The sequence below is a fragment of the Armigeres subalbatus genome, chromosome 3, assembly GCF_024139115.2.
Source record: "Armigeres subalbatus isolate Guangzhou_Male chromosome 3, GZ_Asu_2, whole genome shotgun sequence".
NCBI classification, from domain to species: Eukaryota; Metazoa; Arthropoda; class Insecta; order Diptera; family Culicidae; genus Armigeres; species Armigeres subalbatus.
The window spans coordinates 52893938-52917725 of record NC_085141.1 but is presented as its reverse complement, the minus strand read 5'-3'; the positions used below and the strand labels follow the sequence as shown (position 1 = coordinate 52917725).

Sequence of the window (23788 nt, the reverse complement as noted above, 5' to 3'; positions counted from 1 at the left end):
TATCACATGATGAATCTGTAAATTCTGGATAAGCTATGGCATTGGTAAGAAATTGGATTAAAAAAATTGATCCAGATCCGAAAAACCACCCGAAAAAAGAAATCTGGGACACTCTAGAGGGTCTACTGAACTTGGAGAATGGAGATTTAAATATTTTTAAGAATCTAGGCCATTTCGCCATTTCCGTATATGTACTGAAAAATCAACGAAAATTGAAATAATTTGTCAAACTCTGAATAACGCAGGAATCTAAGAAATCTGAAGTATTTGATTACTCGAAAGGGGTTTTTAAAGAATGTGGGAAGATTAAGAACTTGTATGATTTTCGGAGTTAAACGTGTCTGAAGATATTCTGTAAAGTTAAGGTCATGGCAATGGTCCAATCGAAGTTCTAGAATCTAAGAAAATGGGATATCAGAAACTCATTCACTGCAACAGCAATCTACGGTAATACAAACCTGAAGGGAGTTCGGAAAAATTATCACCATTTAGCGATCGCGCTCATACCAGTCCAGTCCAGTTCTCGTAGGTATGAGAACACTTTCCACATGGATCGCACCCGGTGAGACGGCGGCAATGAATCGCTCGGCATCGGTACAGAAACCCCCAGCAAAGGGCACACTTAGCGGGGTACAGTGTACTACGGCCACATTGTTTTCACGATCATTCCACACAGAGCGTAGGTACAGCTGACCTCTCCCACTCACGAACCCTCTGGTGAACGGTTTGGATTGCAAATATTTTATTCACATCGTTAGCTCGTTCGCTGCTGCCGGCTTTTTTCACTTTGAACTTCGCTACTCCGCCGAGTCGGACGGGGACCGAAGGAAAACCAGGCGCGGAGAGGCTCCAGTTTTTCCACCAACCGCGGCACATTCCTTTCCAGATCAATTTAGCACACGAGGAGGAGTAGTTTACTGGTTGTTGCCATGAATGAATACTGAATACGAGTTCCGTTTCGTTTGTGGTAGTCGCCTCGACTCGATAGCAACTGCCCCATCTCCCAGGTTCACTTCCATAATCTGATCTGGGTCTATATTATAGCATCGATGAGGGGAACTAGTAGCCGATCGAGATAAGATCTACTACTCGCAGATGATGATGCCTCTTCGGAATGACATGCAAAGGCTACCGGAGATTTGAAGAGTAGGATTGACCACCCAGGTGGTGGTGGTGGCCGACGGTTTTAGGTTCAGGTTCATCAAATCTGACAAAATTGACATCCGTTTTCCGTTTCTTCCACACGGGGGGTTCGTTTTCTGCTGTATCGTAAAGCTTGTTCACTCGTTGAACTTGCGAGATAAGCGATGGAGAGCCGAAAAAGCCAAACCTTGCATAACGGGAGAGAGAATCCGCTCTTACAACCTACGTAAACGCAGCGAGGAACCTTCCCTACCGCCGCCATGCCTTTCCGTTGCGGCGCATTCGCGACGTGGGGCCCATTATACCGAAACATCGATCTTCGAATCAATTGTGTATTTGTGTTCCAGCCCAGCCCAGCCGCTGCGTCGTGGCGTATCGTAAGGAGGAAGACATACCGCTGCTGCTGTTGCGGCGGAACCATTGCTTCCCGGTGATGGCGAAGGTGACGAGAAGAGGTGGTCACCAAACTGGTTCCTCTGCTTTTCACTGTGCCAAACTCGACGTTCGCGTCGTGGCCAATGTTGGTGTCGCTCGGAAACACGTAAACCAAATCGAAATTTTCCTTGCCTGCGTCGTTCGTGTTGCCGCGCGCGCGTTTTGGGAACGTGGAAATTCTGGTTTTATTATTATTGTGAAACCCGTTTGGCGCATTGGTTGCGGATGGTTGATGGAGTAGCGTTTTCATGTGGGTACGTTGCAGAGGTTTATGCGTGCCCGAAATCTAGGGTGATAGCACTTTTCGCACTGATTGTTTATGCGTTATGCTGGTCAGATACCAAGTCCTGATGGAAGGGTTGTTTTTTTAAACCACCTTCCTGTCAAATAGGGTATCGGCAGGTATTCACGGGAGGCTATTGCGCTTCGGCACACCTCTCTAAAGCCGGAATTGCATCTTTAAGTTCAATTTTAACTAGCTGCATCATAATTGCTGGAGTGAGCACACAAATTACGGAGGAGTTTAGGCAAAAAAAGTTTTTATCTTAGTTTGTTTTACCCTGTGCTGGGGATACCATAGGTAACCCTACCACGTGGAATTGAAATAATCGAGTGCTGTAAAAACATAAAATCAAAAGAGTCGTTTTAGATTTATGTTTGACATTCTTCTCCAAGCCTTTGATTGACTCAACCGTGATCTTTTTAGAGCCAACTGCTTCGACTTCACTTTAAAGCTCCTATTATCTGTCTTACCTCAATACAAAAGAATCACATATACCAGTTATTTTGTTTTTTTTTTCGCTCACTGCCAAAACATGAGATTATCGAGATTCATTTAAATTCTTACAACTCCCGCATGATTCAGATGAATCGCAATTCAAAACTAATTAGAATAATCGAGGACGATGACCGCACGAGGACCTTCTTCGATAGCACACAGCCAGCGAGTGCGGGGTATACCACGGACCCGACGTCCTCTTCCAGGTTCGTTAATAAACATCACTTTTACAGCTCTTTTCCCGGAATACTCACTACATGCCCAGCCCACTTTTGCTGCACGATAGCTGCACTTTTGTACACTTAGTACTACTACTCGTCTTTCAGCCACCCCTGCGCGGTCGGCAAATAGATTTTCAGTGCTGTCTTGAAAGGAGGCTTCCGAGCCTCTTGAAAGGAGGCTTCCGAGCATCTTGAAAGGAGGCTTCCGAGCCTCTTGAAAGTAGGCTTCCGAGCCTCTTGAAGGAGGCCTCTTGGAGGCTTCAGGCCTCTTGGAAGGAGGCCTGAGCCTCTTGGAAGGAGGCTTCCAGGCCTCTTGAAGGAGGCTTCCAGACCTCTTGAAAGGAGGCTTCCAGGCCTCTTGAAAGGAGGCTTCGAGCCTCTTGAAAGGAGGCTTCCAGGCCTCTTGAAAGGAGGCTTCCAGCCTCTTGAAAGGAGGCTTCCGAGCCTCTTGAAAGGAGGCTTCCAGGCCTCTTGAAAGGAGGCTTGAGCCTCTTGAAAGGAGGCTTCAGGCCTCTTGAAAGGAGGCTTCCAGAGCCTCTTGAAGGGGGCTTCTGAGCCTCTTGAAAGGGGCTTCTGAGCCTCTTGAAAGGGGGCTTCCGAGCCTCTTGAAGGGGGCTGAGCCTCTTGAAAGGGGCCTGAGCCTCTTGAAAGGGGGCTTCTGAGCCTCTTGAAGAGAGGCTTCCAGGCCTCTTGAAAGGAGGCTTCGAGCCTCTTGAAAGGAGGCTTCCTGAGCCCCTTGAAAGGAGGCTTCTCAGCCTCTTGAAAGGAGGCTTCCGAGCCTCTTGAAAGGAGGCTTCCGAGCCTCTTGAAAGGAGGCTTCCGAGCCTCTTGGAAGGAGGCTTCCAAGCCTCTTGAAAGGAGGCTTCCAAGCCTCTTGAAAGGAGGCTTCCGAGCCTCTTGAAACGAGGCTTCCGAGCCTCTTGAAACGAGGCTTTCGAGCCTCTTGAAAGGAGGCTTCCGAGCCTCTTGAAAGGAGGCTTCCGAGCCTCTTGCAACGAGGCTTCCGAGCCTCTTGAAACGAGGCTTCCGAGCCTCTTGAAACGAGGCTTCTGAGCCTCTTGAAAGGAGGCTTCCGAGCCTCTTGAAAGGAGGCTTCCGAGCCTCTTGAAAGGAGGCTTCCGAGCCTCTTGAAAGGAGGTATCAATAACCTTTTATTGGGGGGAAAAGGGGGAAGGGTGCGGAGGGGAGGGTTTGGATGTACATGAAAGTATAACTATTCGCCTTTAGTGAAAATTCTAAATAAAAACCTGAATTACGAAATAAAGAAAGTCGATTTTTGATTTTCGGCCACCTGATTCCCCAGAACTATGTTAGGCACCCCTTCCCGGATGTCAACTCGCCCTTTCTAGCCCTGACTATCACCTCCTAATTCACGAGATCCAAATACGAATCGCGACTAACAGAGCATAATAAAAACCGAACACAATTTTTACATACCATGATATTGATAACTTATATAAATTTTGTTCTTAGTAGCCATTATCTGTCAAATGTTGTAACAATATTTTATCATAATATGATTTGAAAAATGCCTAATACCGAAGGGTCCAAAATTAGGCAATAAAATGGTTGTAACTAGTCTCCCAGCCAAAGATATCACTACGCTGATGTAATTTGAAAAGGTTGCCTAATTTGTAATGGGCTTAGTTTTATGTTTTGCAAAATACATTTTGTTGGTCACAATCTGGAGACCCATCAAGATCTGTAAAACATCTCAACTGTAGAGTAAACAATATACTTTGTATCTGATTCTGTTATAGATGAATCCAAGGGTGCCGGTGAAAAACGCGACAGGTCAGTTACTCACCAACCCAACTGATCAGCTTAAACGTTGGTTCGAACAACTTCACCAAGTTTCGATGCCCGACCAATTATCAACGGCATGAGCCTAGGGTGCGACGCATTCCCCGGGTCAAGTTCCATCATTGCAGGAGATTGAAGCAGCAATCCGAAGCATGAAATGCAACAAGGCTCCCAAGGTTAATGGCATTTCAGAGATGCTCAAAGCTGACCCCATCCTAGCTGCGCAACATTTGCATTAACTATTCCGCAATATCTGGGAAACCACGACTGGATACAGTGTGTCTTAGTGAAGGTCCCAATAAAGGGGATCTGACTGAACGCATAAGCCAATCTGAATCTACATCATTTTTCATTAGAAAACAATGGGGAGAAAAACCCGAAAAATAAGTCAATCACAGAAACACATTCGTTGGCTCTGAAATATATATTTTTTTCGACCGAAAACATAGCCTTTTCGATAGCAGAGTGAATGGAAAAATATAATTAACCTTCACCGTAGCAATTCATAACCATGCAAATTAAAGATATACATTATCTCGAGCTATTCATATCAAGGTGTAAATCCCTTGTCTAAGTAGATTAGATTCTAATTATCAATTGAAAGAATGCATACCTACTAAGTCAAGCTTCCTCGTAAGCTAAACGTTTGATATTTGGTTCCATTTAAATTTCGATATTTTCATTACGTTAGATGTTAATAAACTTGGCTGTGCGCAAGTCCAGAAAATGAACAAATTGATATTAATATTGCAAAAAATAATGATTGTGTTTCTGGTGACTAGAACACACAACCTCTAACTCTCTAGATAGGCGTGATAAATTCCCACACAACAAGACCTGAATCCGAGAAAAACGCCACTGCAGTTAACTCAAGTTATTCAACTTCAGCTAATTATCGGCCGAACCACCGAATAGTATTCAAATAATTTCGTTTGACGTTTGAGTCTGTTTCGTTAACAAATCTACAAAGCAAAATAATAAAATACTAAAAATGTCGTGTTTTTTTCTTAGGAAAGTAGTTGAAGCGATTTTTAGTTCGGATTACGAATAATCGAGTTTGACTCGACCTCTTTATTTCTTAAGATTTTCCCATACATGATACAAATGCTGTTTTTTATATGAAGCGTTCCCATAAGAGCATGTTCATGATTTTCACTTTATTAGTGAAAAGAGATTTTCGAATTTTATCGACATAAAACGGTTCCGGTTTTCATCGGGCCTCTTATTTTCGAACAAAGGACTCAAATTAGAGTGCATTTATGTCACCCAACCCAATAACATGCTTCAGTGGTAATATCAACATGGAACGTGAATTCGATCTACATTTCCCTCATAATCCATATTAATCACGATTCCAATCTTAGAGAGAACACAAAATCCCAATTTTACTACCAAGCACAGCCGTGACCGTCGTCATTATCACAGCACAATATCAATGTCGGCTCATCAGCAAGCGTTATTCACCTGAGAGCGCGGCCGTTAGTTTATCGTTGGAACTATCAAATTAGACACTCGCGCCTCGGCTCGCTTGCTGAAACCAGTTTTGTTTGTTCGTCGGTCGGTCGGAATTCGGCGGAACTGAAACAATAGACCAGCTCAAACTCTATCATAACTAGCCGCCACCACTTTGAAGGCTGGAATGCTAAAATCCATCGTTTCGGTCGGTTGGCCAGTTTCAGTAAATATCGAACTGATTATTTGGACGAAAGCACCTGTTTCTGAAATTCGATGCGCTTACTATAGTAAGCACACTTGATGGTGAAGTAAAAAAAATCGCGTTATTTCACAGCTCAATCCACCTTATCTTTTCTTCGTTGATACTTTCACTTAGTCGAGCTTCATTTATGGTGAAATGGGGGTGTTGGCTATTTTATTGAGCTTGGCGCAAATCTAATAGGGTTTGTTTACAAACAAATTGAAATTATTTCAGTCACCAATTACCAACGGACGTTCAATTCTATTGTCATGGACAATCGTAAATTTCGAAGGATCGGGACAGTCGCCAGTGGATCGTCAAGGCCTGAAACGAAAACTCGATTCGTAACGTAACCGGAGCACTTTAAATTAATCGATCCAACCAACATTGTGTTTGTTATTCAATCAACATGCCTGCTCGGAAAAAAGTCGCTTCGTCTGCTAGGAAGTGAAACTCAATTCTCCACCGCCGACAACAACATCGAAGGACTGACCATGACTATAGAAATTGTGTTTTCTTTGTTGGTTTAGTTGGCAGTAGGGTTAGTTGCTCTCGTAAGGTGGGTATGGTGTAAAACTGCATTCGATTGCTGCTGCACTGCACCGTAATCTACAAACCAGTCCCTTGCAGCCGGCTTTAGAAGTCTACATACGCGAGAAGACGACAAGACGACGCGGCGCGACAAGGGCGGACACAGCGAGAAGGTGCGATTCAGTCCGGTGATTTTTCGAATTGGTTGGCAGCTATCAACTTCTCCGGTTTTCTCTTTTTGCCCCACCGTTCCTTCCAGTCCGGTCGCACGACGGTCACTCGATACGAAGCTGGATGGGATGGGCTTCCTCGAAAGTGTCACACTCTATACCTCCGTCGTCGTCATCGTCGTCGCAGTTGCGCATCGTCTTCTCTATTTAGGCCGTTTAATGAAAAGAAAAATCACGATCGTAAAAAGTCGTGATGGTTATGGGGAGGATGATGAGGTGGCGGAAACAGCACAGCGGTGACGAAGTCACGCTTCATCTACGACGGATAATCGGCGCGTTTGTAAGAAATATCTCCAGCGAATGTCGCGGGGGCAAGTTCAAGGTTGACGTGGAAAGAATTTGAAGAATCTCCAGCGTGGAGAGAAAGTTTCCTGCCCAATGTTGTACCGTAATGTGCATTCTTTCGCGCGTAATAATTCCACTATCATAAGTGTACTTTTATCGAAAATACGGATTTTATTTCGGAATCGCATTAGTGTGAGGGACCGTACATTGATTACGTGAGTCCTTATGGGCGGCGGTTTGTTGGCCGTTATTTAACTTTTCATACAGACAAACAAATTTGTCTGAGAAAAAATCACTCACGAAATTAGTTTACCGCCCTTAAGCTTCGATAATCCCATTTCTTCTTCTCTTCTCCACGGCTCTACATTCCAACTGGAACTTGGCCTAGCTTTCCAACTTAGTATTCTATTAGCATTTCCTCAGTTATTTCCCCGTAACGCTGGGTAGACACCTATGCGTGGTGTGTTACGGTGTAAGATCTACCACGGTCATATTGTCAGCTACTGGCAAATCCTGACCAAACGAATACCTTTCGCAATATCCAACTCCGTGGTACTTATGAGGGTATCGCTGAGTCGGGCGGGCCTCTCGTTAAGTAAGTACTACATTAACACTTCCTTCCCCTCCCAAGTAACGGTGAAGATGGGCGTGGCCAGGAGTAGTAATCCTCATGCTTTTGTGATTTTTATCCTAGATTGAAATCAAGGACCACACCCACCTTGATTTCTGATTTCAAGCTGGATAAGGATTTCAAAAGAAAAACATGAGTATCACTAGCTTTCAATTAATAAATGAGAAATTGACAATTTAATACTAAGTTAAAAAGCAGGCGAAGTTCCAGTTGTAATATAGAGCCATAGTAGAAGAAGAGGAAGCGGTACATAATTGAGGTGGTGGAAAACGAAGCAATCTGATATCCCATCATGCTTGCTGACTACACCCAGGCTCCCAGGCAACCGTTACTTGGTGTAATTTTTTTTGTAAGGCTCCATTTGATTTTGGCAACACGTTATAGTGGGAGGAGCGACGACCTCGATAACAGAAGTTGGCATGAATTTGCCTTGCATAAGAGCTAAAATACCAAAAGTTTATATGTAAAATACTGCAGGCATAACATGTTTAGGTATTTTAATGGCAAACGAATAATAATTTGTTACGTATTTGGTATTGTAATAACAGAGCATGTTATGCCTGAAGTATTTTGCATTTAAATTTTTGGTATTACTCCTTTGGTATTTTACCTCTTATGCAAAGCATGTTCATAACAGTGTAAGGTATCAATAACAGAATTAAATATTATTAAGTTATTTTCTCCTGTCTTGTTTAGCAAATTTTCAGCCTTTTCTGTCAAACGACCATTTCGGCTAAAAGGGATTTCCGACCAAATGACATGTTTGAAAAGAAACGACTTTTTGTGCTGTACGACATTTTTGCCCTGCCCATTTTCGATATAATAACTGTTTCCACTAAACGTTCATTCGGCCGAAAATGGAATAGGGCTAGATGATTTTCGGCTTAACGTGTTATTCGGCCAAGTGACATTCGAACAAAATGACTTTCCGGTGGATGAACTTTGTAAACTAGGCCGAACTAGTTCTTTGGCTGAAATGTTCGTTTGGCAGAAAATGTTATTTCTCGCTTAACATGATAATAGGCCTCCTTGATAACACTTTGTGTTTGCTTGTCATTTATAGACCCTTTGTTTATGGCGTTTTTCAAACGTAAACACGGAATAAGGCTTTTCGGGAGAGAGAATTTTTCTTTCCGAGCTCGGTCCGAGACGGTTCGGAAAAAATCCCGTTGTTGGCCCCGAAGTTGGAGAAGGCTTATTCTTGACAGAAAAAAAACGAGTGGCTTGGGCGTTTTTTAGAGTGGACCTACACATATTTTGAAAATAAATAACGTTATAGTAGGCCCAATCAAAAATTAGCTTTTTCTAAGTAATTTAATTGAAGATGCGCGACATTTTTATACGATTAGTAGCTATTAGAGGATCTATCGAAGGGTATTAAAATTAAATTTGTTTACTTTTTATTGTGGGCCCTTATTAATTGTTAAGCGAGATTTGGCCGAAAATGTTCTTTGAGCGCAATGGACACACGGCCGAACAGATCATTTCGCCGAATATTTGGCGGAATATGTCATTTAGATGAAAATGTCGTTTGGCCAAAATGTCAGCACGGCACACGCAGCAGAATTTTGAGCGAATAAAACAAAAATATACATAAAGCGAATTATTGAATTTAAAAGATTTTTTGTTTTTCTACAATATTTTCATATTGAATCAACATCATGATTTAAATGTCAGCAATATTTATTATTGATCATGGCTTACTTCAACTACAATCGGCGTGTACTTTTTATGCGTATTCATCGAGTTTGTTGATATTATATTTGAGGAATACAGTGGCGTTTGCGTAACCTGAATCTACCTGTGGATTGGATTTAAATTTAAAGAATTGATGTGCGGAAATTCATATGTAAAATAACTAGATTTCGTTCAGTTTAAACGACTCCGAAAGTTTTATTTTCCATTCGAGCAGAAAAAATATCAAAATTTTCTTTTTTGCATCAGTGCACAGCTAAAAAGTGAGGTTACGCGACGCCGCTGCAAAAATAGTGTTTTCGTGAAGCAAATCTACTGTTAGAAATTGATTCGTTTGACCGAAATGGTCGTTTGGCAGAAATGGTCATTTGACAAAACCACTTTCAGTCAAATGGCATTTTCGGTCAAATCGTTTTCGATCTAATAACCATTTCGGCCAAACGATTATTTTTCGAAATGAAATTTGGCTAGATGACTTTCGACTTAACGTGATTTTCGTCAAATAGCTTTCCACCGTATGACTTCCGGCCAAACGATTGAGCAATTTCCGGCGGAAGTTCCGAAGAATTTCTTATGGTTAGTACGAAGATTTTTTCATGGAAATCTAAAGAAATTCCTTCAAACTTCCGGAAATTCCCGTTGAAATTCCAAAGATTTGAAATCCACATTTTGAACAATTTTCGCAGAAACTCTAAAGAATTGCCAGTAGATTTTTTTTTCTTAGAAATTCCGAAAAAAAACCTTGAAAACTTTGCGTGTATTTCGAAAGATTTTCTGTGGAGATTCAGAAAAATTTTCCGTGGAAATTCCAAATATTTTCATACAACTCCATCCATACAACTTCCCATGAAAATTTCAAAGAATTTCCCGTGGAAACGTCAAATAATTCCCGTGGAAAATACTTTCCAGTCCAGAAAAAAATCTTCTAGAAACGAACGCAATAAAAAAAAATCGTTACGCCGCCGACCAAAATTACAACAAACGCCGCCGACGACAATTTTCGGACCGAAGCACACCGCTACCCACAGGTGGATCTCGAAACAGCTGGGAATCGACGATTTGATTGTGTCCTTGCACGCAAGGAAAGTGAAGAATAATTTTTAGAGAAGTCTCTATTTAGTATTAGTATCAATTAGATTAGAGAGTTAATTATTGCTCGTCCTTGATAAATGTTATTGGCAACTTATTATATAATGACATTAAATTTTATTGAATTCTTGGTGGGTAAATTCAGCTATCCTTGTAGAAAAAAGAGGAACACAAAACCCCCGAGGAAGTATGAGAATTCTTATTTTTTTGTCTCTCTAAAAAGGATTATAAAACATTTGTTAACTCACCTCTAAAATCGTCGCCGTACGCGTAATCCAGAGTTGTGGCTGTTCAGACAGTACGATGCAGCCGAAGAAACAAAAACTCGCTCCACGGTTTAATTCACACGCACAATCCGTTCACGCTGGCAGGTTCTCACGTTTTTATTTAGTTTTGTTTTGTCAAGTCGTTATGACACCTTGGACTGATCCAATTCTTCACCTACTCAATCACTCGATTGCACTAAATCCATAATAGCACTGCTCACTTTTTCAAAGTTTGGGGGGTAGCCCCACGAAGCTTACAATATTTTATGTTTTTCAGAATCACTTTGTTCGATGCTAGAAATCACGATACTGCAATACAAGACATTTATTTTCTCAATTTAGAATGATCACTGTTTTACTTGTTATTTACACACGCTCAAATCGATTTTTTACTGTTTCGATTTCCAATAACATACAGTTTACTATGTGTTTGGTTAATTCGCCAAGCAGTCTAAAACATAAATAATTGTGCACAATCTCTTATTTGAGCCATCAAAAGTTCGGCAAATTATAAAACTATAAATCGTTTATAAAAGCCGTGAGGCAGGCAATTATAATATGCTACTTCAAATGAAAATCGTATGCCGAAATTTAGCAACAAGTGGTCCTAATATTGTCCTAAAAAACTTTGGTTAATCGTGTAAAATTAACCCATCTTTACTAACAAAAATTGTGAATTTAATATGAATACTAAATTAGTGTTTTTGTATTCCGTTCATCTAATGTGCGAAAATAGGCAAATCCATTCAGAAAACTACTTTAATGGACAAAAAAAAACTCTTGCACAGCCTTTAAATAACTGATAAAAACCTAGTAAAGGGATTTTTCACGCAAATTTATTGCGTTTATCAGATGAAAAAAAAAACACTATTTGAAGTAGCAGTGATAAAATCTCTCTACAAAACGATTTATTATCGCTGTTATGAAACGCACCTCTGGCACTGGCAACGCTGCCCGAGCAACACACATGTTGTAAATCAGTCTATTGTACTCATATACGACTAAATTTGGTCATATATGAGTTATTTCAACCAAATCAACGTGAGTTGTGCTGCTAGGGTGCTCTAGGCACACTTACAGAGACGAAGATGCGATCGTTGGGCGCCAAAAGTGTCAACAATCCTAAGACAGGGACTTGCGATCATTTAGTAGTTTGTCGATAACTCATAAAATTCAGCTAATAACGGAGTTATAGCGCTAGTTGCAGTACCTTAAACTAAATGATTAGAAAATTGTCATCATTTAGCCAACGTTACATCCCAGGCTAACATTACCTCCCATCCTATAATATGACTAAAAAAATTATTCCTGCAAATTGTAGAGCGCTTCGAGAATAGGTCATCTATGGTTTCGTCAATAATCAATATCGATACTGACTGTGTATTATGGATGACATTGAGTCAGTTTTAGATTCTTTCAAGGGAAAGGAGGAGAAAAAAACATAAGATATCTTTTTGGTCGATTTGTACTTTCGACCTCCGAACTATCCACAAAAGCTACATCCAATCTTGATTAATTTATTTTGCACTCAGCAACAACAAATATTTCAAACAAATATATATAGCATTCGCAAGGACGTGGCCAACTGTCCGAGGAATAAGCGGGTCTACGTCATTTAATTTGCCTAACCTGACATACCTAAAGTTCAACCATCATGTTTAGCTATGAAAAACAAAACAGTCTCAGTTGAAATTTCTGGCAAATTCGATAGCGATGATTATAATAAATTATCTGTTGCAAAAATTCAAATGAAAATATCATATTCATAGTGATATTCTATTGTGTTATCTACACATTGTATTAACAATCAAAAAATAAATAACGTTTGTCATACAGTTCGTAATCGAATAAGAAAAAAACAGAAATGAACGTAATCAACGGAAGAATCGAAAATATTAAGAAGCACACACGCATCGAAGCCAGAATAACGTTGAATTTGAAAGGACGGAATTCGCTACCAGCTAGAGAACGCGCAACGGAGATCAATAGCGAGATGCGTGCCAAAGACTTCGAGTCATCCAAATTTCCAAGATCATTGCCACGGACGAATACAGACACACATACATTCACAGAACACCCTTTTGCTTAAGTTCAAATTCGCTCTTTTGAACTCGATCAGCCCAACACCGACCAAAGTATTTTAACACAGAGATGCACAAAACTGATGATCTTCACGTTGCACACAAAACTGTTGCGCAAATTTTAATGTCAATAAATTCGTAATAAGGATCCGGTTAACAATAGAAAGTTATTGATATCATTGGAGGCACTCATCTCTGTGTGAAAATATCTCAGCGTGCTACTAAGAGCTGAGAGCAGCGAATCCCGCGAGAGTCACCCGCGGGCCGCGAGAACAGTGATATTTATTCGATGATCCTCACGATCCTCTTTTGCCGCTTGTTCTTATTGATCTTGCTTGGGAACCTCAACACTTTGATACTCTCATCATCCACTCTATCTCTCCACAATCCAGTTTTCACTCTCACTCCTCCTTGCATCACCACAATCTGTTTGAATGCCCCTCACAGCGTGAGGCACTCGCCACCTCGCCACGATTGAATCCGCTTCTTCGCCGTGTGAATTCTTCTTCACCCGCCCAGTGGATGATGCTGGCGTTTCAATCTTTGCAATGGTTACCACCAACTACCATACAAATTTGAAGTCCGACCATAGTCAAAACTATCACTGCCTGACGAATACCGCCTTGTAACGTACTCAATATTGTTCCCAACACTCAGCAATTCACTCTAATCACATTGAAACGTAGTCAGAAACAGCACCGTTAATTGAACATGATAATAAACTTAAAAATTCCACACACCACTCCAGCAGAGTAAAAGTTGTCCCGCGACCTACTAAATATTCCAGCGCGTAGCGCTTTCCATGACCGACACGTTCCAAGTTGAGCTCAAGACTGACGAGCGTCAACGTCGCACGGTCGCTCATCGCTCTCCGAGGTTTCCTCCTCCTGCGCTGAAGGGACCGCAAGCGTTCGGGTGTTGGTGTGACGATCGACTGTCGGACAACTACAAGTGCATGCACGATGATAATGATGATAATGATGATGGGTGGTGATGAATGCCGTTCTCGTAACGCACTGTTAAAAGTTTTAATATATTTATCAAATAAGGTATATATTTTATGAGACGTTTCGCGGCGGCCCGATTATTTACGTTTAATGTTTTGTTTTGGTATGATTCTGCGTGAACATTCCGTTAGGTCCAAACACAAAATATTTTTTTTAACGTTTTACTTTAAATTCATGTTTTCTTCAGCATTTTATGCTGAGAATGCAATGGTATGAATTATCCAGCAACACGTATTGGAAATCGTACGAAAAGCTTGGTTCTCAAGTTCTAGAAACCGAAAAGTAAAATAGGTAGAATTGATGATCAGACCCATTGAAATGTTCAGCGCGAAATAACCAAACAAACGGGCTCCCACTAATTGTCAAAGTAGATAAACACGAGAAAAACAGCTGTTTCGATCTGTCTCATAAAATGCCTTATACAAAGTTTATGCTTGTAAAGTTTAATATAATACAGTATCCCCCCGCTGATCCGACAAATGTATGGCCGGACTATCGAGGTTTCTCTCGTTAATCCGACTGTCAAATCCATACAAATGAACCAAAACATAAAATCACAGCACAAATTTGAAAACTGACAGCATAATTTGTTTAAATGGGTGTTGATACTTTTTAATCCGGAAAATTCCGAATTAGCGAGATCCGGACTAACGAGTCGTCGGACTAGCGAGGTCCGGATAAGCGGGGGGATACTGTATTATATTGTAAATAGGTACCACCAAGGGTAGAGTCGCTGAGCACAATACAGTTCGTGTCTATTTTAATATTATTGTGCTACAGTATGCCACAATGTGCCCTTATTTTATATTCTACAAAATGACAAGATTTGGCAACTCTGTTCGAGTACAAACATTAAGTCAGGAGACCCGTCAAAATTTGAAAAATATGCTGGAACAAATTTTTGATTCGCCCGCTCTGGAGGTGGAGGTGGAAGAAACGTAATGCAGAAGATGGACTTAGCACCGCGCCACTTGGCATCATCAACAGCGCAGAACAATTTCATAAAATTCACACACAACAACCGGGTTGATCCTCACACATTATGGTTACTCCGGTTACTCCCAGCTGGTATACTGTTTCCGGTGATATAAACCCGATTGCAAATAAATATCGATTCAAAATGTCGCTGATCTAGTTTTTTGGGGAATTGAAAAAGAATCGAGTTTCTTTATTTTTGAGTTCTATTTTCAAAAGGTATCGACGGGACGAGGGTACAGGTTATTCGAACTTCTGTACAGAAGAAAATGGATATGATTCCAGAGGCAGAAGGAGGATAAATGAATCGACATTGTTGTTTCATAAGGGCAAAAGTCGCAAACAAAACCATTGACTTTAACCGCAGATTCCAGGAAAATTAGAGCCTGCTCATGTTATTTTTCACTTCCATCCGGTAGAATGCGCGGAGCTCTACCAGTTCCCAGTGGTAGTCAGCTAAGAGCGATCCTAATATTAATGATAGTCGAGTCAAGTACGAAACACTGAAGACGACCTTACTGTTTAGGTTGAAATACGTATCTGTCAAGGTACAATTAAGTGGTGGAATTAAATGGGATTGTACAAACTCGTCTTACGACAAGTGAAGACATTCCACTAAAAAGCTCAAAATAATTTTCTTAACATTAATGATATGTTTGCGAGAAAAGTCAAACTTTGCGGCTTTCGCCCTCATGAAATAGCCTTGTGAAAATCGTTTTCTACTTGCAATTAATCAACCCGAAGCCGATCCATTCATTTTTGCAAACAGATTCACTCGTCAACGTCGAACCCACATGCTACTGTTAAGTAATGCCACCGCGATAGCTATAGTCGATAGTTTATATCAAATTACCACTTACATTCCCTTTCGCAATAACCGAGGCAATTCGCGATTACGAAGGTAAATTCTTCACGCACAGTCTGACAGTTCCTTATGGGATTTTACTGTGGAATGACAAGAAGGGCTGATTGGCGGCCATGTTTCACGCACAGTCTGACAGATAGCAATGAGATTTTGCCATAAGAGTGAGTAGAGGCATGACCTTCGTATTCGCGAATCACCGATGATTCTTCCTGATAAATCCGTTGATTATGTTCGAAACAAGGATTGAATTGGCCGGGTTGCTAAATTTTGACGTCTAGAAGTTTGCATGTCAAAAGTATGCAACCTTGGGTTGTTATGTATCTTTACAATAAAAAAATCGAAAATTTTCCATACATTTTTCAGAGCAAAACAATTGATTCAACGGTTCTCCAATGGGACGTTTCTGAGGGACAAAACAATAGATAATAATGTATGTTGAATGTTTTCTCTCTGGTCAATTTAAAATATTGTCAATGCAGATAAAATCAAGAACATGTATGAACTTGTCTCAACTACGTCGCTCGACTGAAACGTCGCTGACCCTTTCCAGTAAGTGCTCCAGCGACGCAGGCGAATTCAATGCGTCGCTACAGCACCAAACTGGAAAGCGCTCGCTGGTTGAGCGACGCGACGGTCCAGCGACGTTCCAGCGATGACCCGCATAGACACTATCATTAGTTGGCCAATCGATCACTCGGGGCGCCAGCATCGGATTTGCTCGAGTTTGGCGTTTGCTCACTACCGCCATCTGGTTCGTGGTTTGCCCAACTTAGTGGAAATATTGCTTTTTGCTTTGAAACTTTTCGTTTCGTCGTTGAAAACAATGACATTTGTCTTCAGCGACTGCTTCCCCGATAGACCTTTTGTACATGTTTTTCACTCATACATAAATAATACTGTCAAAACTTGCATTTGACAATAAAAAAATCAGCTAAAAGCTCTATTTTTTGACATTGGTGCACTTACACAAACAATCGACATAATTTGTCAAAAATCAGGGTTACCAACTTTATAACTTTCCCCTTGTCGCCGAGTCTGGCGCTGAGTGCTCGGCGCGGAAACCCAAAGGTGGGAATAAAATTTTGGGATTTATGCGCAATAACAGATTAGTTAGGGTATATGCGACGATGAATTTCATGAGTGAATGTTCAATGTGTTATGTCTGTTTGTCTGTGACCCAGGTAAAATACTTGTATAATATATTTATAGTTATGAGATGAGCAATACAAAACATAAGCGAACAATAAAACTCAAAGGTGCAGCCCAATCGGGTTGTACCGTTGTACGCAAAGGTGACGTTGAACTACGTTACTTGTTCGGACGGTCGGATTTTAAACGAAACCGTTTTTGAGAATCAACCTTTGAAAGGATGATCAAACTGTGGAAGTTTAATTAAAATTTAAGTTTGTGGGTTGTTTTACAATTTTTTACAAATATAATCTTTTTTGTAACATTTCTACTCACAATTTTAGTTTGTTCTTCTCCTTTAACTTCCGTCTCAATCGTCCACGTAGACTTGTCTGCCTGTTCTACTCGCTTTCTGTGTCGTTCGTCTAATTGTCGTCTAAAAGTCCGTGGGCTGTCTTCGATAGTTTGAGCACCACTGTACTGTCCTGCGTCAGAGTGTACTTAATTGTTATCTGCTGACCAAACTCCACGTAATTCACTCTACCTCAAATACAATCTAGATTTATTCACCGTTCAACTCTCTTCTTGCAATACAATTTTCTTCGATTCGCTACTAATTCTGTTTACTCAACTTCGGCCATTTGTTTATATTTTCCCTTTTTCCCCTTTCTGTATTTAATTTTATCACTCACTCTCACCATCATATCCGCTGTGAACTGACATTTGCCTACTCGGCCAAATATTGGTTGTGATGCGGCTGCGTCTGGGCAGGGTTGCCAGACCATTCCCCGGCCCGTAACTCTGCCCCGGAGGCCACTTCCGGCTCAGGGTTACCTTCCTCAACTTCTATCACGGCCAGCCTCGCTGACGCTCGCTTATACCTTCCGGTGCTAGTACGCACCCACGCTTGACGGACCCTTCCGTCTCCGGACACTATGGGTTCTTCTACCACTCCACGAACCCAACACTTACGGTTGGTACCATCTACGATATACACCAAATCTCCTGCTTGCAACGGTCTTGATTCGCCGAACCACTTGGACCTTCGGTTCAGCAAAGGCACGTACTCCTTGATCCATCTATCCCACATCACGCTGGCTATTTGCTGGGACCGCTGGAAGGCGTCCCGGAGAGCCACTGCCGGATTGGGTGGCGGCGGTGTACCGCTTGGCTGATTCGGTGACCCACCCCTCAAGAAGTGGTTTGGGGTTAGTGCTTCTGCCTCGTTGTTCTGTTGCGACACGTAGGTGAGGGGACGAGAATTGACGATGTCCTCAGCCTCAACGATTACCGTCTGCAAAATCTCGTCCGTCAGTCGCCTTCCATCGTTCAACGCTGTTAACGCCTCCTTCACGGAACGCACCAACCGCTCCCAGACGCCCCCCATATGAGGCGCAGCGGGAGGATTGAACGTCCACCTAGTCTTTGCATTCGTCAGCTGGTCTGCACAGTCATCTCTGATGCCCTGTACAACCTCTACTACTTCCTTGCTTGCTCCTCGCAGATTCGTCCCGTTGTCGGAGAAGAATTCAATCGGCCAGCCCCGGCGACCGATAAACCGGTGTATCGCCATCAAACAGGACTGTGTTGTCAATCCGTGGGCTACCTCCAAATGTACCGCTCGTATCACCATGCATGTGAACAGCGCTATCCAACGTTTCTCTGTTCGACGCCCTACAGTCACGTCAAACGGCCCCAGATAATCGACACCCACGTAGCTAAATGGCCGAAGATTCGGCGTAATGCGCTGCACTGGTAGTGGAGCCATCCGTGGAGCATGGGGACGACAGCGATGCACTTTACACCAGACGCAGGCCACCGACACTTTTCTCACCACTGCATCTACATGCGGAATGTAGTACAGCTGCCGCAACTCGTTTTTAACCGCCTGGCGGTATCCATGGCCACTCCTCTCATGGTAATGTTGGACTATCAGCTTCGTAATTCTGTGGTCGTTCGGAAGAATAACTGGGAACCGCAAGTCGAACGGTAGAAACTCTGCCCGCTCCACGCGGCCCTCCATTCTGATCAAGCCATACTCATCTACCAGCGGGGTCAGCTTGTATAGCGGACTAGACTTCTCAAGTGCCATCCACTGGCTCGCCGGACGATCTTTGTTGCTCGACAGCACCTTCAGCTCATCGATAAAACTCTCCGACTGCGCTACCTTCAGCAAGCATCGCTCTGCTTGCTCGTACTCCTTCTGCTGTAGTGGTAGTCGAACCGACGCACCCGCATTTGATATATGCGACTTCAGCTGACCTTTCGTTGCTCGCAACGTTTCTATCGGCAGTTTCCCTTTTTTCCGTCTACAGTTCGTCACAAATCGAAACACGCACGCTATCGTTCGGACCAGGATCGTCCACTTCGAGAAGCGGTTCGCGTCTACAAGAACCGCTGGTATCTTTACGTCGTGTAGCAACAGATGAACCCGAAGTTCCTCAGTCGTATTAGCCGGCGGCAAACTCTTCCTCGGCCAATTTTCCTCCCGGTCGTACAGAAACTGTGGGCCTCGTACCCACGGACCACTCGGATGTAGATCTGGATCCTTTCCCCACTTCGTCAGCAGGTCTGCAACGTTCAGCCTTGTCGGAACCCACCGCCAGTCTGCTAGTCTCGTCAAGCTCAGGATCTCTCCGATGCGGAAACCAACGAACTGTTTATAGCGGCGCTGGTCGGATCTAATCCACGATAGTACCACCTCTGCATCTATCCAAAATACCACTTTGCTAATGGATATGCTGTGGTTTTCGCGCACCGTATGTGACATCCGTGCACTCAGTACCGCCGCCAGAAGCTCCAGGCGCGGAATTGACACTTGTTTCAAGGGAGCAACTTTCGCCTGGCTCATCACTAGCGTGCACTTCACCTCTCCACGCACCATGGCACGAAAATATGCCACACATCCATACCCCGTCTCACCCGCGTCCGCAAATATATGCAGCTGTACGTCCCGGATTTCATCGGACCTCGCAGTGCCGAAGTAGCTGCGCGACAACTTAAATGCCTGGACATTCGCCAACATGCTCGTCCACCGCGTCCACTTTTTGTATGATAGGTCATCTACCGCATCATCCCACTGGCATCCTGTTCTCCACAGATCTTGCACCAGCATTTTACCCAGGATGGTAACTGGAGCTAGGAATCCGGCCGGATCAAACTGTGCCATGGCTATGCTGAGTACCATCCGCTTGGTGGGACGTTCTTCTCCTCGGAGGACTTTGGAACACTCGAACTTCGAAGCGGTCTCAAAACAGAAGACGTCTTCTATCGTATCCCATACTACGCCCAGCACACGTTCATACTCTGCAGCCTTATTTTCGCTAAAGTGTACTGCCGACTCACCGCTTTGCTCGCCAACCGCCTGCAGGAACGCATTGGAGTTAGACACCCAGTTCCTAATTCGAAAACCGCCACACGAATGAACATATCTCACTTCGTTGGCTCTCTTGATCGCTTCTTCCACGGTGTCCACACTGTCGTAGTAATCGTCCACGTAATGACGTTTGACTATTGCATCTACTGCTTCCGGGTACCTCTTCGCAAATTGCTTCGCATTGACGTTCTTCACATACTGCGCTGAACTGGGCGAACACGTGGATCCGAAAGTCGCCACGTCCATCACGAATATCTGTGGAGCCTCTTCGCTACCTGACCTAAACAGGAATCGCTGCGCCTGCTTGTCCTCCGATCTGATGCGGATTTGGTGATACATTTCCTGGATGTCGCCTCCAAAGGCGATCGGGCGTTCTCGGAAATGGCAGATCACTCGCGGAAGGGGAACTAACATATCCGGACCTTTGAGCAGCTCGGAATTCAGGGAAATGCCATTCACTGATGCTGCTGCATCCCATACCAGGCGCACTTTGCCTGGCTTTCGTGGGTTCACCACGACGTTAAGGGGCAGGTAGCACACAGCAGATTGAGCTGTCTCCATCAACTCTACGTCGGTTACTTTGTGCGCGTATCCTTTCTCCTGGTACTCCTCGATCTGCCGACACACATTCTCCTTCAGCGCTGGATTCCTTTCTAATTTCCGATCGAGTGCATGCATTCTCCGCTTAGCCATTGAGTAGCTATCGGGGAATTTCCGGACATCGCTGCGCCACAACAGTCCAGTTTCGAACCGATGGCCCACTCGCTGTGTTGTCGCCTCCAGGATCTCCCTAGCCCGCTTCTCTTCCAACGGTTCTGGCACAGCGAACGATGCACCCGCTGTTTCTTCCAGCACATACTGCTCCCGCATCAAATCATGGAGCTCCTGATTGCTCACCGTCGCGATAGAATGAAAATTCAGGTATGTATTAACGCTGGCTCTACGTTTTTCGGACCCATATATTGTCCAACCCATCTTCGATCGCACGGCGATCGGTTCGTTCGGTCTACCAACACGTGACTCCAGCGGCGCAAACAGGTGTAGGTTATCCAAACCGATGAGGATGGTCGGCACCCCGGACGGAAAATCTTTCACTGGCACGCCCACAAGATGTGTGTACCGCTTCACTACCTCTGCGTATCGAACATTCTGTTTGGGTAACTGCAACTCCGATACTGTCCGAGTGTTGAACAGCGGAAACTTCTCCTTCGAGCCCTTTGCTGCCACCATCATCTCTACGCAGCGGGACTCGTTTTCGAACCGGTTGATGTTCCCGGTCCACGTTACTATCAACGGCTCCAGTGAACCTTCAGCTTTCAATCGTTTGGCTACCACATCATCGACCAAAGTCGCAGATGACCCTTCGTCCAGGAACGCGACGGTGTCGTATTGACGCTTGCCGACGTGTAGCGTTACCGGCATCATACGGAAAATCACTGTGCAGTCGGATATCGCTTTCTGCAATTGCACAGATCTTTCCACGCGATGTAACAGAGGATGATGGTTTCCTTGACAACCTCGCACCACGCACCGGATCTTCGACGAGCAGCGACTATTTCCATGTTTGTTTAGGCAGATTCCACACAGTTTCTGCCTCTCCACCTCTCTAAGCCTTTCGGCGATATTCATTCGCCGGAGCTCATCGCAATTTCTGATCAAATGATCCGTCCGCTCACAGATCCAGCACGGCCGACTGACTGCCTCGATCCGCGATCCTTCGCTCCACTTCTGTGCAAATTCATGCATATGCACAAACTCCTTCTTCCTAGGATTCTCTCTCCCAGGACGTGCTCGCTCGTTCACTGACAACATAGTGAACTCCGTAACCTCGGACACATCCGAAACAATTTCGGTGGTGAAGTTCGAGAACATCCTTAGTGGACTGTCAATTTTTCCACGCTTGAAACGGACCCAGTCCAGCTTATAGCTTGGTGGTAGCTTGTCCACCAACTCCTGTACCAGCATCGGGTTGTTCAGGTGGTCTCTGAGCTGTGCAGCTTCAAGATGATCGCACAGTTGCTTCACCGTAATCCCGAAGTTAATGAAGGTCTCCAGCCGATCTCCTCTCGGCGCAGGAGAATTCCTCACTTTTGTCAGCAGCGTCTTCAGCAACTTTTCCGGCCTTCCGAAAAGATTCCTCAGATCGCAAATATCATCCGGAACCGAATCCGGCAGCACTAGCCGACTCCTGACTGCCTCGAGTGCGTCTCCCTGTAGACAGTCCTGCAGCCGCTTCAAGTTCTCCAAGTTCGTGAACCCGCACGCCGCCGTCGTATGCTCGTCGTATGCGGCCAGACTTCCGGCTCTCCACGAAACTTCGGAAGGTACTGGGACACCGCTTTCCGAGCGGCTAGCTGCTGTTTCGAGATATGGCCAATATCACGCCCCGGCCCGTCGGAATCATGACTACTCTGCATGCTGCCATACCGGCTCTGACTGTGACGGCTTTTCGCTGGATAATCCAACGACTCGCTGCTTTCGTCTTCGCTGGACTCTGGCTCGTTCTCGACGATTTCAGGCACTTCCTTTACCGGTTTCATCGACTTCGTTTTGTTCGCCTTGATAACCACTCCTGCTCCCAGTGGAACTCCACCTTTCGGAAAAGCTCCCCTGACATCCGAGACCGACTGCTGCGTGTTTGTCTTCCTTGACTGTTGCAGCCACTCCTCTACCGCCTGGTCCGGTTCACTTTTCGACCTCCCACCGACAGCACCATCTTCGTCCTTGGACGCATTCACCCTCTTGACGCTGTTTTCGAATTTCTTCCGGATCGCATCTCGCTTCTCCAAAAATTCCTTCTCCGCAGCCAGTTGAGCGTCCAACATTTCCTGTTCTTGCTGCAACTGCTGCTCTTCTATCTCGCGTTGTACTTGGAGCTCCAGTTCCCGCATTTCTCGTTCTTGCCTCAGCTGTTCCTGCTTCCACGCTTTCTGCCTAGCGAGTAGCTTCTTCCGCGCCTCCATCTGCTTTGCAAAGGCCTTTTCCTTGGCGAGTTGTTCCTCTTCCAACTGCTTCTCAGCTGGATCTGCATCGGAACTAACTCCCTGATCGGACCCTCCATCGCCTTTTTGGCCGGTCTTCTTGCCACCTCGCGTCTTGCTTCTCGTGTCCGGAACCTTCAGCTGCTGCGCACTAGCGGAAACACACACACTTGACAGCGCCAATCGGCTTTCACAACCTCCTGGTCTACGCCAGCGCAGGAGAAATGAGCCCATTGCCTACATTTTTTCCCACATTGGACCCAATCCACATCCTCCGACATCGACTCCGACATTGAGCAGAACAAACATTGCTCATTTTTCGAAGGAGAGGAAGCCATTCCGAAGTAATCCGATATAAAATTTTTGATTTTGTTCGGACGGTCGGATTTTAAACGAAACCGTTTTTGAGAATCAACCTTTGAAAGGATGATCAAACCATTGACGAATACATAGACGGAGGGGTGGCCATTTTTCCGGGCACCACTATATACCCCTGGGGAGTGACGGATTACAATTATTACAATCACTCGACCATTGAGAAGCCCCTCAATTCGAACCATGAAAACAAAAAT

General features: G+C 44.1%; 2 protein-coding genes across 6 annotated transcripts in view; both read right to left on the bottom strand.

The window, feature by feature from the left end:
• The window catches only part of LOC134225165 (spectrin beta chain, non-erythrocytic 1), a 257521-nt gene extending 243775 nt beyond the window's left edge, over window positions 1-13746 (bottom strand). The window contains exons 1-2 of one of the 5 annotated variants that reach the window (XM_062705018.1): window positions 13660-13746; window positions 10786-11112 (exon numbers count right to left, since the gene is read on the bottom strand). The gene's annotated coding sequence lies outside the window, so the exon portion shown is untranslated. Of the gene's footprint in view, window positions 1-10785; window positions 11113-13518; window positions 13535-13624 lie in introns of those variants that run through there. The other 4 variants (XM_062705017.1, XM_062705019.1, XM_062705020.1 and 1 more) reach the window with 4 other exon arrangements.
• A 3840-nt stretch (window positions 13747-17586) lies between these two features.
• On the bottom strand, window positions 17587-23450 carry LOC134221633 (uncharacterized). Its single transcript, XM_062700823.1, has 2 exons — window positions 22646-23450; window positions 17587-22589 (listed from the first exon to the last, which is right to left on the bottom strand). Exons 1-2 carry the CDS (start codon window positions 23448-23450, stop codon window positions 17587-17589), a joined length of 5808 nt encoding a protein of 1935 aa, XP_062556807.1.
• Window positions 23451-23788: the final 338 nt, after the last annotated feature.